The 16,205-nt window shown below is 42.4% G+C and overlaps 1 protein-coding gene across 2 annotated transcripts in view; it reads left to right on the top strand.

Annotated features, from left to right (window-relative positions):
* The first annotated feature begins 4,532 nt into the window (after positions 1-4,532).
* LOC130188879 (alpha-1,6-mannosylglycoprotein 6-beta-N-acetylglucosaminyltransferase B) overlaps positions 4,533-16,205 on the top strand; it is a 56,220-nt gene continuing 44,547 nt past the window's right edge. For both annotated transcript variants that reach the window (XM_056407422.1, XM_056407421.1), the window contains exons 1-2: positions 4,533-4,616; positions 7,215-7,327. In XM_056407422.1, the coding sequence (XP_056263397.1) occupies positions 4,549-4,616; positions 7,215-7,327 (181 nt within the window). In that variant the 5' untranslated portion in view covers positions 4,533-4,548. The remainder of the gene's footprint in view (positions 4,617-7,214; positions 7,328-16,205) is intronic.

Genomic DNA, 16,205 nt, shown 5'->3' on the forward strand with positions numbered 1-16,205 from the left:
CAAAAAGTATTGAACCGAATCGCATGCAATTTGGTGGGATGATTGTTTATTATCCGGGGACCAGTTGATTAGATTTTGGGATCGATCGGGTCAAAGTTCAAGGTCAAAGGTCATGAACAGGTCAAAATCTTTCGCAGAACTCAAAAAGTATTGAACCGAATCGCATGAAATTTGGTGGGATGATTGGTTATTATCCGGGGACCAGTTGATTAGATTTTGGGATCGATCGGGTCAAAGGTCAAGGTCAAAGGTCATGAACAGGTCAAAATGTTCTTGAATCGCATGCAATTTGGTGGGATGATTGGTTATTTTCCGGGGACCATTTGATTAGATTTTGGGATCAATCGGGTCAAAGGTCAAGGTCAAGGTCATGGAAAGGTCAAACTCTTTTTTTTACCATAGCACGATACATTTTTGTCCAATTGGCATGCAACTAATGCTAAAATGTTCATAATTCAATGCCCAATCTTGTGATATGCGAAGGTATGCACTCTACCGAGTGCCCATTCTAGTTCAATATGTTTTTACTCCAGAGAGAAGTCTTCAAACATATGTAATTATCATGTAACCACGCTGTGTTCCTTAATTTCCTGCTGGAAATTCACTTTGGTCACTGCCTTGTGTATGTATTTTGTATCCTCTGTATATTTTGTATTTTAGCATTAGTATTTAGAATTTAGTATTGTTATTGTGTTTTATTTGTATCTTTTATGAATGCTTTATTGTGCTCCCACTGCTGTGATCCTGAAATGTCCCCACAGTGGGACTAATAAAGGAATATTTAATCTAATCTAATCTAATATCAAAAGCCAAGTGGCTTTTCTTTCAGTTTTGCCGTTTCCATCAGAATTTGACTCTGACGATGTGTTAAAGTTTGGTGCATTTATTACACATAATTAGACAATGCAGCAAAGAGAGACATTACTCATCAGTTCGGCTACACGTGAAAGCAACGGATATGTTATATCCTGTATAGATGTTAAGATTGATAACAGTGTATGTAATATTATAGCAGTTTAAGAGAGGTCTCAACACAATGAATGAGTAGAATTACACATGCTGATAACCTTAAATGAACTCTGTGTGACTGGACACATTCTAGTAGAACAGGTGTAGCAAGGCCCTTGATATTTAGAGATCAATATATTCCATGCCTATGTTCTGACCATCTCCATATATGATCTATATTGGCTCATAGCAACAATTCCACATTACTTTCATTTTACTACATGTTAAAATGTCCTCTCAACTTCTCGAGTTTCACAGGAAACAGTGAGTGTGAGCTGTACCGTGTGGAGAAGGCGAGGCCGGGTTTCAAAGCTCAAAGATTAAAGATATCTGTCCAGACTTCTCCAGATGCCTCAGTGATCCCGTATGAAAGGAGAAGCATGAAATGACAAGTTACTCTTTTTCTCAGTGAAAATGATGCATCAACTTCTCTTAGGGAGGAACCTTTTGTTTAATTCAACTCATGCCCTTTAACTTAGTATTAAAATGTGTTCTTGTGATCTAATGTCATCAAATAACATCATATTTGATAGACCAAATGTCACCAGATGCCAACAGTAGATGTGAGGATATTGTTTTATTTTGTATAATGGGACACATTTATCGTATTATATTGTATTTGTAAACAATGTGACACCGGAAAGAGATGCGATGGGTCAACACCTCAGTAAATACGACAGTTCCTGGGTGGCATCAGGCTGATGGAGTGCATTAAGATCTCCTGTTAAGGGTCCAATTCCTGGTCATGTGTGGTATTATTGTGTTGACTTTTTAACAGCTGATTATCTCATAATATATTCACATCCACACAAACAGGTTGACATGTAAACATGTAGGAACACCGTCTGGTCTTCACACCTGCAACACGGCTGTGAGGACGCCTGGTGGACAGGTGAGGAATGGCCGAACAAGAACATCTGGAGTTTTGACAGTCCAGAACATTGATATGTCGTGAGCTTTAAGCTTGTCATGTTTCATTCTTAAAAACCCTCAAATCTAATGTAGCTTGTGCAGCAGTCAGAATCAATTCAATTCAATTCAGGTTATTTTGAATAGCCCAATACGTGCCTCAGAGGGCTTTACAATGTAAACTTGAACTGTGATTACCCCAAAACAATCTCCAGCTGTTCTGGAAACTTTGCCATTCACTCAACAGTCACACAAATACACCAGACGCCCCGACGCTCATACCTGTATCTACACCTGCACCCACATTGTGGATGATGCAGCTCTTCCTGGGCAGTGCGGCGCTGCTCTGACTGCAGGTCCATGCACACATATCTCAATACTGAACACTCTCTGTGTAACTGTTGAATTATACATTAGTAATCCATCTCAGTGTGGCAGTATGTATTTTATTGAAGTCTTATTTAAGAGCCTCTGAAAGCCTCTGCAGAGGGAGACGGACTTCAATGCGTCTGAATCTTGATGGAGCTGCATGTGTGAAGGAACATTCGGTTTGTTTTTCTGCAGGAATACGGAAAAACTGCTCGCTGTATTTCCATAAAAATGTGCGACGGGTGTAGCAGTGGCCAAAGAAGAGCTCATTAAACTTTGCAGCGGATGGGCTGCACTCTCTGAATGTCCCTCTGGTTTACACTGGGATCAAAGATGCAATCATGCTGAGGGCAGTACATCTTCCTCCCATTTTGTAAACATAAATCTGCATTTTACTCTTTCTATTCCCAGATGTATATTTCCCTGTTCTATCGCATACAGTGTTTAGTATAAGCGAATGCTTTTAAGAGATCTTTGTCCTTGGGCGACTGCTCCTGTGAGTCCAAACCAAACAGAGAGAGGGAAAGAGAAACTGCACTCAAGAGACAAGTAGGCAGACGGAGACACAGATAGAGGCTCAGACGAAGGGGCAGTAGGATAACAGATATTGGTGGATAGTGCCGTGGTGAAGAGGTCCCTAATAAGCAGTAGAAGGAGAAGAAGAAAAAAACAAGACAAAAAAATAAGAACATAAACGAGAACACTCAGGATTGGACTGGGAAAAAATGAAAAAGAGGACTTGAAAAAGAATATGAAGTAGTAGCACACACACACACACACACACACACACACATATATACACACACAGACACACACACTCCTGTAATGATGCCCTGCAGTCAGTCATGTTGTCGTTTTACAGTAAGTGGATGTGATCTGACCAACGGTGCATTTTAAATCTCAGCCCAGGTCTGTTTAGGCTGCAGGCCAACAGGCAAAGCCAAGGCCCTATCCAAAAGAGTGAAAACAGTTACCATGACAACATAGGATGCCGTGGCTTGCTGTCCATTAGGCTGACGCTGGATGTGGCCTTGGACGCCATAATGATCACTCTTTCCTTGATGACTGGATGGTACAGTGGGTATTGCGAGGTCAAGTGAAAACTTTGTTTGTTTTGTTTTCGTCTTTATTTCCTTTAAAGACAAGAACAAACCAAAAGACAACAACAACAATGAAAAAACAGCAGTACCGGCTATACAACTGTTTTTATTATTATTTCACAACGTTTTAACTTTTGAACACCTATTATTTTAAATAAAATTCAAAGCCAAATTATTTCAATTTAAAGATACCCTTCTTAAAATAAAAATGCAACCGTTTTACAATGTTTTAAGAGACATAATTAATTACTAAAGAGTTTACCATTGCGCTTGGGTTCAGCACAGCGCCGTCAGTGCATTCTGTATTCTGTCCGCTGGGGGTCGCTGCTGAGCCGCGGCCTGTCTGCAGCTTCACACTCGGCGCTGTCCGCGGTGCTGAAACGGGTCCTGAACCTCAAAGGGAGCAGCCTATGTTACATATAAAAAATGAGCCTAAATGCATGCTTGTAGATAGTTATGACATTTTTATGGATGTGGTTCGGTTTTATTGATTTAATCTATTAAATAGGATCAGTTCAATGTCTTGGTAATTAGACTGAGAATAACTAATTCATTATTAGGCCTGTAGCTTGATACATACCAGACATGCGTTTACACTGATCTGACTTTTTTCTAATATTATAATATATAACTCACTACTTAGACTACAGGCTACTAGACGTTAACATATTACAGTCCATTGTCTCTGTCTTCCATCCATTAAATAAACAGACAGTAAACATTTCCTTTTCTCGTGTGCGCCGGTAGATGGCGCAGTCGGCAAACGAGCCGCAGCAAAGGAGCGACTCACAGGACAGAAGAGTCAGCGAGTCCTCGGCAGACTCACAAGGAAACCAAGAAGGAACTCAACAGTCAAGTGTTGTAGCCGCTGTCGCTCGGTCCGCGTCGGGGAGACAGCCACCACCGAGCCCGGGGAGACGCACTGAGCTCCATCCTTTGTATCCCTCCGCAGAGCCGGAGAGGAGGTCCAACGACCCGGGACGCACCGGCGGGATTCCCGCTAAAGTTGTTCTCACACGCACACACACGCAGCACGGTCAGCTGTCGGACTGGGAAGTTGCAGACTGACAACCCTCGGGGGACTGGTCCGGGTAAAAGTTATGGTTGTGACGCCGACGCGCAGCATGCCCAGAGGACGCGGCGCGCTCTACGTGTGTGTGAAATGACTCCAACCAGCAGCGACCTTTCCATTATGGTGAGGCGATGTCTCCTCACTTTCAAACCGTTCAGGTAAGACCACGCTGCCTTTCACAACACATGTCGCACGTCAGAATCACTCGGCTGGGTTCACACGTGGCTGTGCTTAGTCTCATCATATCAGACAACCTCCCGCATCCATCGTTTATTGTTTAAATAGAACATTTTAATCAATATGGATTTTTATGTTGTGTTCTGCAGTAGAGCACATCTCACAAGTTCAGACCCTTGACATTCATTGTTTCTATTGGAGCCAGTGTCATTCATTGTTTCTATTGGAGCCATTGGCATTCATTGTTTCTATTGGAGCCAGTGGCATTCATTGTTTCTATTGGAGCCAGTGGCATTCATTGTTTATATTGGAGCCAGTGACATTCATTGTTTTCTATTGGAGCCATTGGCATTCATTGTTTCTATTGGAGCCATTGGCATTCATTGTTTATATTGGAGCCAGTGACATTCATTGTTTTCTATTGGAGCCATTGGCATTCATTGTTTCTATTGGAGCCATTGCCATTCATTGTTTTCTATTTAAGCCATTGGCATTTATTCTTTATATTGGAGCCATTGGCATTCATTGTTTCTATTGGAGCCATTGGCATTCATTGTTTATATTGGAGCCAGTTACATTCATTGTTTTCTATTGGAGCCATTGGCATTCATTGTTTTCTATTGGAGCCATTGCCATTCATTGTTTTCTATTTAAGCCATTGGCATTTATTCTTTATATTGGAGCCATTGGCATTCATTGTTTCTATTGGAGCCATTGGCATTCATTGTTTATATTGGAGCCATTGACATTCATTGTTTTCTATTTAAGCCATTGGCATTTATTCTTTATATTGGAGCCATTGGCATTCATTGTTTCTATTGGAGCCATTGACATTCATTGTTTTCTATTGAAGCCTTTGGCATTTATTCTTTATATTGGAGCCATTGGCATTCATTGTTTCTATTGGAGCCATTGGCATTCATTGTTTTCTCTTGGATCCATTGGCATTCATTGTTTCTATCGGAGCCATTGGCATTCATTGTTTTCTATTGGAGCCATTGGCATTCATTGTTTCTATTGGAGCCATTGGCATTCATTGTTTGCATTGGAGCCATTGGCATTTATTCTTTCTATTGGAGCCATTGGCATTTATTCCTTCTATTGGAGCCATTGGCATTTATTAGAACAACGGCATGCCAGCTGTGCTATAATCAACGTTTGCTTGCACAGCTCAAACTGTCCCGAGCAGCAGCAGCTGGAGGGGAGTGAAAGCAGCTCCAGCAGATATAAACTCATGAAACACACACGTCTGACTAGATGGGTCGTGCACTGGCATTAATGAGGTAGTGATGGTGGCCATGCGCCTTTGAGGGCTCTCTCTATCTGGAGTAAAGTGCCCTGATGTGTAACAGCTGTCTGAGTGAAGACGATGGTCTGAACATGCACCTCTCACTGCAGAGTCCTACGCTTGTGTTTCCCACACAGCGTGCTCGTATTCCCTGGACATCAAATCCCTTTTCTTCACCATTACCTCACCAATTGGAGAGTGTCGTGGGGCTCTCGCTCACGCTCCTGCTGAGTGACTGCGGCCTCTCTCTGCTCACCGTTTTTTTTCCACCTTATGAAAATGCCAGCATGCATACAGAAGGGAACGACAGTCCTGCAGCGCCTCTTTGTGACGAAGGAATTGTTTCCGAAACGTTTTCTCGGCACGAGCACTTGGAGAATGCCACAGGAGACAGTTTTAGGCTAATCGGTCCAAAGCATTTGTTTTCAACGCTCGAGGACTTCGCGCATGTTTGCCGTGCGTTCGCTGTTTTCTCCAAATTGCAACCGTTCGACTGGAAGTGAATGCTTTTATCTTGGATGTTCGCCCACTGAGCAAAGTGTGAGGCAGAGAAGTCATCCGTGGCACGGTTCATTCGAGATGACACACTCACACAATACTTTTCTGTGGGTTGATCGGGACAATAAACATTTTTTTTAAATTAAAAAATGCATGTTCCATGAAGCCTGACAAAGGATTTAAAGTGATGATGTATCATGTGGATGAGCGGCTGGGCGATATGGCCAAAACCCTCTATCACAATACAGGTCATTTCATATCTCGATAACTACATATGTTTTCTGGTTGTTCGATAAACAAATACGTCTTATTAAATAACCACATGTTTACTGCTGTGTGGACTAAATACGTGACAAAGTATGTTCTCATTCACTTTAGAACGTGACTGCAAAATAAACATAACAGTTTCAAGGGAAATTATAGAGAGAAAAAAACAATCATTGATTTCTATATTTCCATGCAGACACAAATACATAGTATGTAGGTTGAGACTATATATAGTTTGATTTAAGTGAGTTTGTTTAGACGCTATCAGTCAGTCTGTGCTTGTTATTATCAACACACGGTTGTGTATCACAACGTCTCGGCGTACGATTTCATCACAATAACATTGAAACATGAGACGTTATCATATTGAATTACCCCCCCAACCTGAACTCTCTCTCACTCGCCCCGTTTCAAACTGTCTTCTTCTACTTTCTTGTCGACGTCTGTCCTCCGGACTCTTTCTTTTTCCTCCTCCCGAGCCTTAACCTCGTCCCGCTGTTGTGTCACTCGACCACGTCTCCTGCAGGATCTTCGTGGTGGGGATCGGCTTCTTCAGCCTGTGCTTTCTGATGACCTCTCTCGGGGGCCAGTTCTCGGCCAAGAGATCCGGGGAGTCCCCCTTCACGGTGCGAGCTGAAGGTGAGCCTGCGGATGCTGCCGGGTCGCCTCTGACCGCGAACGCCACGCCGGCGCTGGTAATGAAACGGAGCGGTGGAACCCGCTGAGAGCTTCGTGGGCCTCCCTTGACTGCTGCCATGGGGCTGACAGGCCCGCTCACTTTGCTCAACATGAATGTGTGTGTGTGTGTGTGTGGGTGGGGGGGGGGTACACTCCATCTTTTTTTTTAACACCTGCTTTCATATTTGTGCCCGCATGACCTTAATCTGACCCACATGAACTCATTTTAGAGGCAGTCGGTCTCCCAACTGAAGAATGATAGAGGTCGGATTTATGTTACTCTTTTATGAATCTGTATATGTTGTGTCGATGTCGTCTGTATTCATGTCTGATTTTCTCATTGGATGTGATGATTGGATGTTTCACGTGTCACAAAGTACAAGTGATCATGTTTGGGTCGTAAAAAGGTCATTATAGCGGACCCCAGTCGGACGATGGTGAAGCGTACGGATGTTTCCAGAATTGCTTTTCTTCATGTTCAACCATTATAACCTTATTAGGTACTATTGAACATAAATGTATCAGTTTCTCCTTTTCCATCAATCTCCAGAAATCACCGGAAGGAACAAATAAAACAGAAATGAGCTGTTACGAGTGTAAACATTCATGTATACGTGTGTACAGGAATCACAACATGTTGTCTTTTTTAACCCTCCTGTTACCTTTAGGGTCAATTTGACCCCATTCAATGTTTAATGTCGGTGTTCTTTGGGGTCAATTTGACCCCAGGCTGTTTTTCACTGTGTCAAACATATAAGAAATATCAACTTTTTTATATATTTAAAGGGCTATTTAGGTAGTCAACAAACAAACATAAAGTACCTCACACTTAAACTTGGGAAACAATATTAATTCTAATAATTTTCTGGAGGTTTTAATTGCTGGGGTCAAATTGACCCCGAGGGTAAAATATGTTAGTAAATGTGAAGGTAACAGGAGGGTTAACGGGCACATCTCGCATTAGCATCTTACTACAAGACATGTGACAGGTTTCCTCCTGGTCCGTGAATGTAGTCTGGCTTTGAGTGTCGAGTCGAGCGTAGACCAGCTAGAGGAACCAACACCGGTGTTCCCGTTGATGTGCAGGATGAGTCTGTTTCTAATGAACTTCTCTAATCTCCGTAGTCGTAGTCATGGAGAACCGTGGGACGTTTTCCTTTGCAGTCACGAGAGTCATTTGCAGCGTGGCCGTATTTCAGACATCCGTAGCAAAGTTTCCTCTCCTTTTCGTAATTCCGTGAACTTTGGACACGCGTGAAGTCGACGTCTTTTATCTTGACCGAGATCACAGGACGTCTTAATCGTTCTCGGATCTGACCTTCGGCGCGTGTTGTCTGTAACTGTGTGAGCGGTGAGAACACTGGCGTTATCTCTCTTTGTGTCTCTGAGATCTCTTTTCGTCAGTGTCAGAGTCTAATGAATGAAGTGCATGGAAGGGTGTAATTGGATTTCAGGCAATCTCGGCTTCAGTCGACACAAAGATTGCAAAATCCTTGAAACTTGGGAATTCTTGTTTCTGGTTCAGACTATGTGTGACTTGTCGGTTCCAGCTTGAAGCGGCCCGGTCTGGTAGTTTATGGGCGAGCTTCTGGTTCATTTAAAAATGTCGAGACCGTTGACATGTGGCATGGCATCTTGACTTTGAATCCTCTGCCATTTGGTGGTCTTCTCTCTGAATAGTGAAAGGTGCCATCCAGCACCTGACGAGCTGGACCACCGACGTATTTCTTCAGATAGAAGTAGTTTTTCAGCCGGAGTGATTGCTCTTCGGTCGATGAGTGAGGTAAATGCTGCCTCCCATTCAGTGAACTGTATTTTATCACCGCTGAAGATGGATGGCTTTGGGAGAGGGAGCCTATTCCAAGGGTATGCCGGCTTAAAATACCTGAGCGAGAGAGGGGATGTCTGCATGAGAGGTCCTGTGGTCACAGGCTCATTATTTGCGTCCTTATTCCTTTCAATTCAATTCAGTTTATTTCATATAGCTCAATATCACAAATTACGAATTTGCCTCAGAGGGCTTTACAATCTGTACACATATCACATCCCTGACCTTTGACCTTACGTGGGATCAGGAAAAACTCCCAAGAAAAAGAAAAAACATTACTGGAAAAAAAGGGAAGAAACCTTCAGAAGAGAACAGAGGAGGATCCCTCTCCAGGATGGAGAGAAGCAAGATATGTCATGTGACCAAAAGGAAGCATTACAGAGTTATATAAACACATTCAATGAATATGACAGAATGTATGAATATTTTTTAATCGATCTCCTTATCCTACACCTTAAGTTTAGCTTGCGTCACATCCCATAATGGAGGCAGCCAGTCGTCAGGCGGGTGAGGATAAAGCTCTTACTGTAGCGGATCCCAATTTCCAGAATTGCTTTTGGTCACCCATGAGCCTTATTGACGAACATAAATTCATCAGTTTCTCCTTTTCCATTAATACACAGAAATCAGCTCTTACAAGTGTAAACGTTAATTATCAACTTTCTTTGGACAACTCTAATCTTAACGTCACTAAATGGCCACTCCAATGAAGCCAGCGGAATTTAATTTCAAATTAAATATGCAATCAATTTCCAAGTGCCATCCCTGAGAGAAACGTGTTATCTTTCCCAGCACGTTCCCTGTGTTTGCCCGATGCGCCTCTGCATATAAACCTCGACAGCACGAGCCATTTGGGAGCGTCGGTGTCGGCTTTTGGAAAAAATGTTTGGTCTGTCACCTTCTTCGATTGCCGCCTGGCACGATGTTGACGCTGCGTGTCATCCTCTGTGACGGGTACCAGCTGGCACGGGAAGAAGCGATGCAAATGAGGCGATGCTAATCATTTCATCCCTCCTGAGTAATACAGGCCGACGTTCGGGCCAATCGGCGAGCGGCACGCCGCCCCGCGGCGGCTTGTTGTTTGCGAGATGTTAAGCGGTGAAATGTTTTTTCGCGACTGGCTGACTTTAATGATTGTGCTATTAAAATGTTGGCTTCCTCTGGCAGATCACTGGGATTCTGAACGTGTAGAAACAAAGAGGATGTAGGCGGGAGGCGCATCAGGTGTCATCACCGCAGACAATTTCAAGGCTATCACGCGTTTAATAAAAGTATATGCAGGGCTGCGTCAGGAGAGAGAAAAGGAGGGGGGAGGGGGGGGGGGGCTGTCTGATAAATTAACCACTCAGGCTGCAGGCTTTTCGGCCTCCGACTCATTAAGATTCGCCTCGGCGCAAACCAGGGAGAGCCAGGCGATGTGAATTCTCGCCCTCTGTGCGCCAGTGTGTGTGTGTTTGTGTCCAGGCAAATGTTTTGGGCATGAGGATAAGCGGCACGGGGGGAGTTTGCGTAATGAATGAGCCGGGATGAATGTGTGACCATGTGTCCGTGTGTGTGTGTGTGACATACATTCATGCAGGAAGTCTCATAAAAGCAGTGGCGGCACGTTGACATGCGCATGTTTTGAATCTGAAAGGGTAAACAAAATGTCCGTCCTGTGCTGAGAGAACCCACGACAGCGTTTATTGCCTGAAGAGCGAAAGGTGTCAAGAAAAATATGTAATTATTGTCTCCGCACTTTCTGTATCTCTCTCTCTCTCTCCCTGCCTTCCTGCCTTCCACTTACTCTTTTTAAATTGTATCTTTCTCTCCAGCCCGGTCAATCTTCCCTGTTGTCGTGTTATCTTTTCAAAAAAATCTTCCCGAAGCTGCACACAGAATCTTCACAGGCGAAAACATGTGCTATTTCCTGCGTTGCTATATGTTTATGTGCCACGTCTTACGTAGCGTTGCCCTCCTTCGACACCGCAGAGCCACAGACTGAGTCTTGCATTCGGACACCGAGTTATGAATCCAGTTTCTGAATGCGTACTTTTTCCTTCAACACTTGCTTTTGAAGGTACAGGAAGCTAATGATGTGGAGGAAATGTAAAAAAGGGTGGGGGGGGGGGAGGCTGAGGAAAGGGATTTTTTTTACCAGAGGAAGCATGAAAGTCTGAAGCGTTTGATCCTGGATATCTTAAAGGCTCCAGAGGTCTACTGTAGCTTTCTAATAAGCTCTTTGAAGACCACCTTCAAGGGTGTCCGTTCACCACGCGGGGGTCTCCGCTTCGCCACAAAGGAAGAAATGAGCCTTGGATGCTTTCAGCTTTCACCTCGGTCAGAGCTGAAGACGAACCGGTTCAGCCGTTAATGCGTTCCTCATTCCCACCTGTCGGCTCCATTACCGGAGCTGTTCATACCCACCGTCCTCTCAAGTGATGGAACAAAACAGTCGCGCGTCATTCAACAGAAGCAGATGTTTCTCCTCTTCTGTCTTCAGCCACACCCTTGTCTTTGCACCGTGACATCGGCCCCTTCATGTGTTGTGCTGTGTATTGCGACCGAAAAATAAAACGTTATTCAATCCACACGTTGTTGTGGCTGTACTGCTGAAACTCAAAGGTGTAATCCATCACCGAGTCACGGAGCGGGGCTTCAGGCTCGTGTTCGGCGTCGTGTTCGACGTGGTTTTCGGCGTCGTGTTCTCTGCGATCCTTTCACCGATTGCGACGGGACCTTCTTTGTATTTCACGGCTCAGCGGTCCTCTCTCCGCGATGCATGGAAATGAGTCCAAATGACAGCGCTCCTTGGGCGGGGCATTCGTCAGGTCTATCAAAGCGGGCCGATTGGTTTCAAAGACAGACGGGATAAGTAATGTGTTTGAAATGGAAGTAAGCGTAGATGTTATGAATAAAACAAACTGGTCTTTCACCAGCAGTTATGAACTGAGAATGGATGTTCAGCTGACTGCCGGCTCTGGGTCTGAATAAGAAAAAAAGACGTCCACAAGCTCCTGTCGCCGGGCGGAGAGACGATTGTCTCTCTGATGTGAGGAAGATGCGACAACAGAGGTTTCTCTGATTGCTTCTGCCAAAACATGTTTTATTTGTCTTAGATCGCCTCATTGTTCAGAGCTTTGGGATTTCCGAAAGCATCATGTGATATTTATCATCTGGTATTTAAGTCTGAGGCTGATCCTCAACATGTTTGTGTGGTGTTGTTGTCATAGACACATTTGAAACAGATTAATCTAATGTATTTAGAAGGCTCATTAGTTTGAGGTAGGATGGACGTTAACCGTACGTTTACATTAGTTTGTAGAGGTGTTGGTGTTTACCTCATTTGATTAAACTGTCTCCTGGGGAAACCAGTGGGAAATGAACTACTCCAGTTTTGATTGTTTCTTTAAATTAGATGCTGCAACGTTATTACCTTTCTCTGAGTGTGGTCATGTGGTGTGTGCACATCACACACACACACATACACACACACAGTCATCTCCAAAGGCACCAACAAAAGAGTTAATTTAAAAACTCCTTACACCACTCTGTACGCTGCCATTGTTTAATATTACCTGGGAGTTAATTTGATATGCGGTTTTATTTCAGCCTCTTTTGGAGCATATGTAATGTTCAGCAGACGTTGTCAGCGATGTGGGGTGAGCTGCAAACTGGGTCAGGAAGTTAACTCCCAGACTTGGTTTCGGTGGAATTTTCTATTCTTGTTGCTTCTTTTGCATTCATGCAAGAATTGACAGTGTGAAAACAGGAAATATGTTTATGCAAATGTTCATCATATTTTTATGGTTCCACAAAATCTGAACAGAGAGAGCATGAAAGGGAATAAAACCAGCCTCCCGTTCTGGGAAATGATTGAATGCAGTGACACTGTGTGTTTGCGTGTGTGTGTGTGTGAGTGTGTGTGTGTTTAGGACATATTAGAGCTGGGCTCCGTGTCTGAGTCGGCATTCAGTCACTTTCTAAGTTGACCGGTGTGCTTGTGTCAACCCCCAAATGAAAGCTCAAAGCTGGGGGAAAAAATCAATAAGTGTGAGGCTGCAGTGTTTCTCGGTTTATTAACACACCACCAGGCCTCCAAGCAGACGTGTCGGTCTACGTCTGCAGACTGGGGCGACTGCAGGGTCAGAGGTCAAAACTAATGGCAGATTCAGGTTTTAATTGAAGCTTTAGAAGAAAAAGGTGCAATAAGAGGCCAGAAGGTGAAGTGGCAGGTTTACTGGTCGTCAGCTGCCTCCATTCAACAAAGACGCTATCTCCATCAGCCTTTTGTGTCGTGAATAATTTAATTGGGGGTGAGAGGACATCTGCGATGAGGAGGGAGCACATGAATCTATCCGGGCGACGCCAGCGTGCATATCAGCAGGGAGGACAGGATTTATTTATTTGGTTCTCAATTATGCTGATGGGGAGGAGACATAATTAATGAATATGAATCAAACATGACACATAGCTGTAATCAATTCTTGATGAATCAACTATTAAATGCAGATATGCTGTATAAACATTTGAATTAGCTCTAAAAAACAAAACAATAAACCCGTTATATTAGATGTTATGAAGCGACTGTTGATGATTGACAACATGTACTCAACATTAGACAAAGAAAAAAGAAAATAACTTCTGTTTGATTTTAATCTGTGAGCTTTTTTTGCAGAAAGAAAGTGAGACTGCTTTAATCACAACAGTTTTCTTGCTTCTTATTTGCAATTTGCATCCATTATTTAGTTGTATTTTTTTGTGCATGTTTGTGTGTGTGTGTGTGTGTTTGTGTGTGTGTGCATGCCAGGCAAGTGCTGTCGCATTGTCCTTATTTGAAGAAACAGTTCATTGAACCAACATGCAAAGTGACACAGCAAGTATTCAGGTGTTTTATTTTGACATGCAGCTTCCGTTTAAGAGATCAGAGGTCACACACAGCGTCTGCATGTGGCAGAGTGAGCCTCGGTGTGGTGAGGCTCCGTGTCCACAGGCTCCCCGTGAGGCTGATCCAAATCCTCACGCTGCATCAGAGCCACGCTGGTCAGATCCACTGCCGCTCTTTCTGGTAAACAAGATTCCACTCGTAGTTTTTATATAAATCTATCGAGTGTCGCTGCTACTTTTAAATCGCCTCCCGTGAAGGACTTCTGACTTTGGGGGGTTTAATGAAACATCCTGAACCACAGAGGGTGATGAATAAGACAGATATATAGCCTTTGTGTTGTTTTTAAAGAGATCTGTGAGTTCTGAATCCTGGTGTCAGGATTACCGCTAGAAAAAACTATCAGCACTTAAGATATACTGAAACTACAGCAAACCTAATAGCTGTTCCCCAACAGTCTATTTTCTACTGTCACTAAAACCAAAAAAGCTGCATTCATTACTTATTGTCGATCGAGTCTTTTCTTTTCAATGATGATGATTATAATGACCTAGTTATGAATTTCATGTTCCTTACTGAGACCTGGCTTGATGAGAATAACAAATGACTGTTCTTACTGAATCAACCCCATTTTTTTTTTTGCCATTGATGCCCCGGTAAAGGAGGGAGGATATTATATTATATTTTCAGATGTTTTGTAGATATCATTTTGGCAGATTTTTTTTTTTGACATTTTCATTTGCTGTTCTGTTCTGTCTCCCTAAATGTTTTTACTACTGATTTACTACTGATTCAAAACATTCTGAAGTTTTTTTGAACTTGATGAATTGCTGTGATGTGCTGTCATAATCCATGGAATATGACTGTCTGTCTATCAGGAGATTTTAACATTCAATATATGGACAATAAACAAAAAAACAATACCAAAATAACTTAACGACACCTTTTGGACTGTATCAATCTGTCTCAACACCACCCACAATCCACCCACAATAAGGGTATTTATTACAAGGTTGTAAGTCATCATTTCTTACTGCTATTGATGTTGCTTTGTCCGATCATCTTTGTATCTTTTATCTTGTCCATTATTCCTGACATTCATAGTAGATCGGAAATTATTAAAATAAAAACGATATATCAATGATACTACTTGCACTGTTCTGTTCTCTGTCTCTGTCACCAGCTTTCAACCCAACTCTGTGTTTTGTTTTTTCTAGATAATGCTAAGATTAAGATTGTATATGTTACATTGCACATGCTAAATGCTAAGGTTAATTTAATAAAAAGCAAAAGCACCTGGAGAAAATGCTGCATCTGTAAAAAACAGAAAAAAAACTGCAAAGCTGGCTGCGAAAAAAAAAAAATAAACTCAGATTCACCATGACATCTTAAAGAGAACTTTTTCTCTTTTATAGAACTGAGAGTGCTAGACTACAATTTTTTTTCTTGACATCACACTGAAAATACTAATATGCACTTTGCCTAACCATTGAGGCTGAGATTTGATCGGCACCATAATGAACTCCTATCCACTCCCTATCCACAATAAAATGCTTCGCTTAATTTTTTAGGATAGGGATAAAATTCTACACATCAGATAAGCTATAATATTTCTAAAAAAAAACAAAATAAACAAACCACCAAAAGTACACACAAGTAGTTGAATAAAAACATCACAGTTTGACACATTGACTAAAACTGTGAAACTCACTATCAACTATCTACCTATATCTACCTGTTGTTTTGCTCCTTTTTAAAAGTTTTTTAAAAAGGTTTTTACCTGTTTTACCTGCACTGCAAATAGTTAATTCAACAGCTCTCCAAGGCCTCTCTTCAGAAAAATTTGCCAACAGGCTTTAAAAACAGCAGTTATTAAGCCTGTACTACTGTACCCTTACACTTAAAAATTACTGTACTATGCAAACTACACGCTAAATAAAAATCAAAATAGAAAAGGTCGTCTATCAGCAGTATCTTTTCACTTCAAAATGGGTCTTAACATACAATAATCATGGCAACAGACCCATACCAAGTCTACAACTAACACAACTAACACTGCTTCCACAAAAATTTCTAAAATAAATTTCTATCGAAACAAAATTTGATCAATATTGTTGGGCATACATCTGACCATTTGGATCTTAAAC

Source organism: Pseudoliparis swirei, chromosome 23 (genome assembly GCF_029220125.1).
Source record: "Pseudoliparis swirei isolate HS2019 ecotype Mariana Trench chromosome 23, NWPU_hadal_v1, whole genome shotgun sequence".
Classification (NCBI taxonomy): domain Eukaryota; kingdom Metazoa; phylum Chordata; class Actinopteri; order Perciformes; family Liparidae; genus Pseudoliparis; species Pseudoliparis swirei.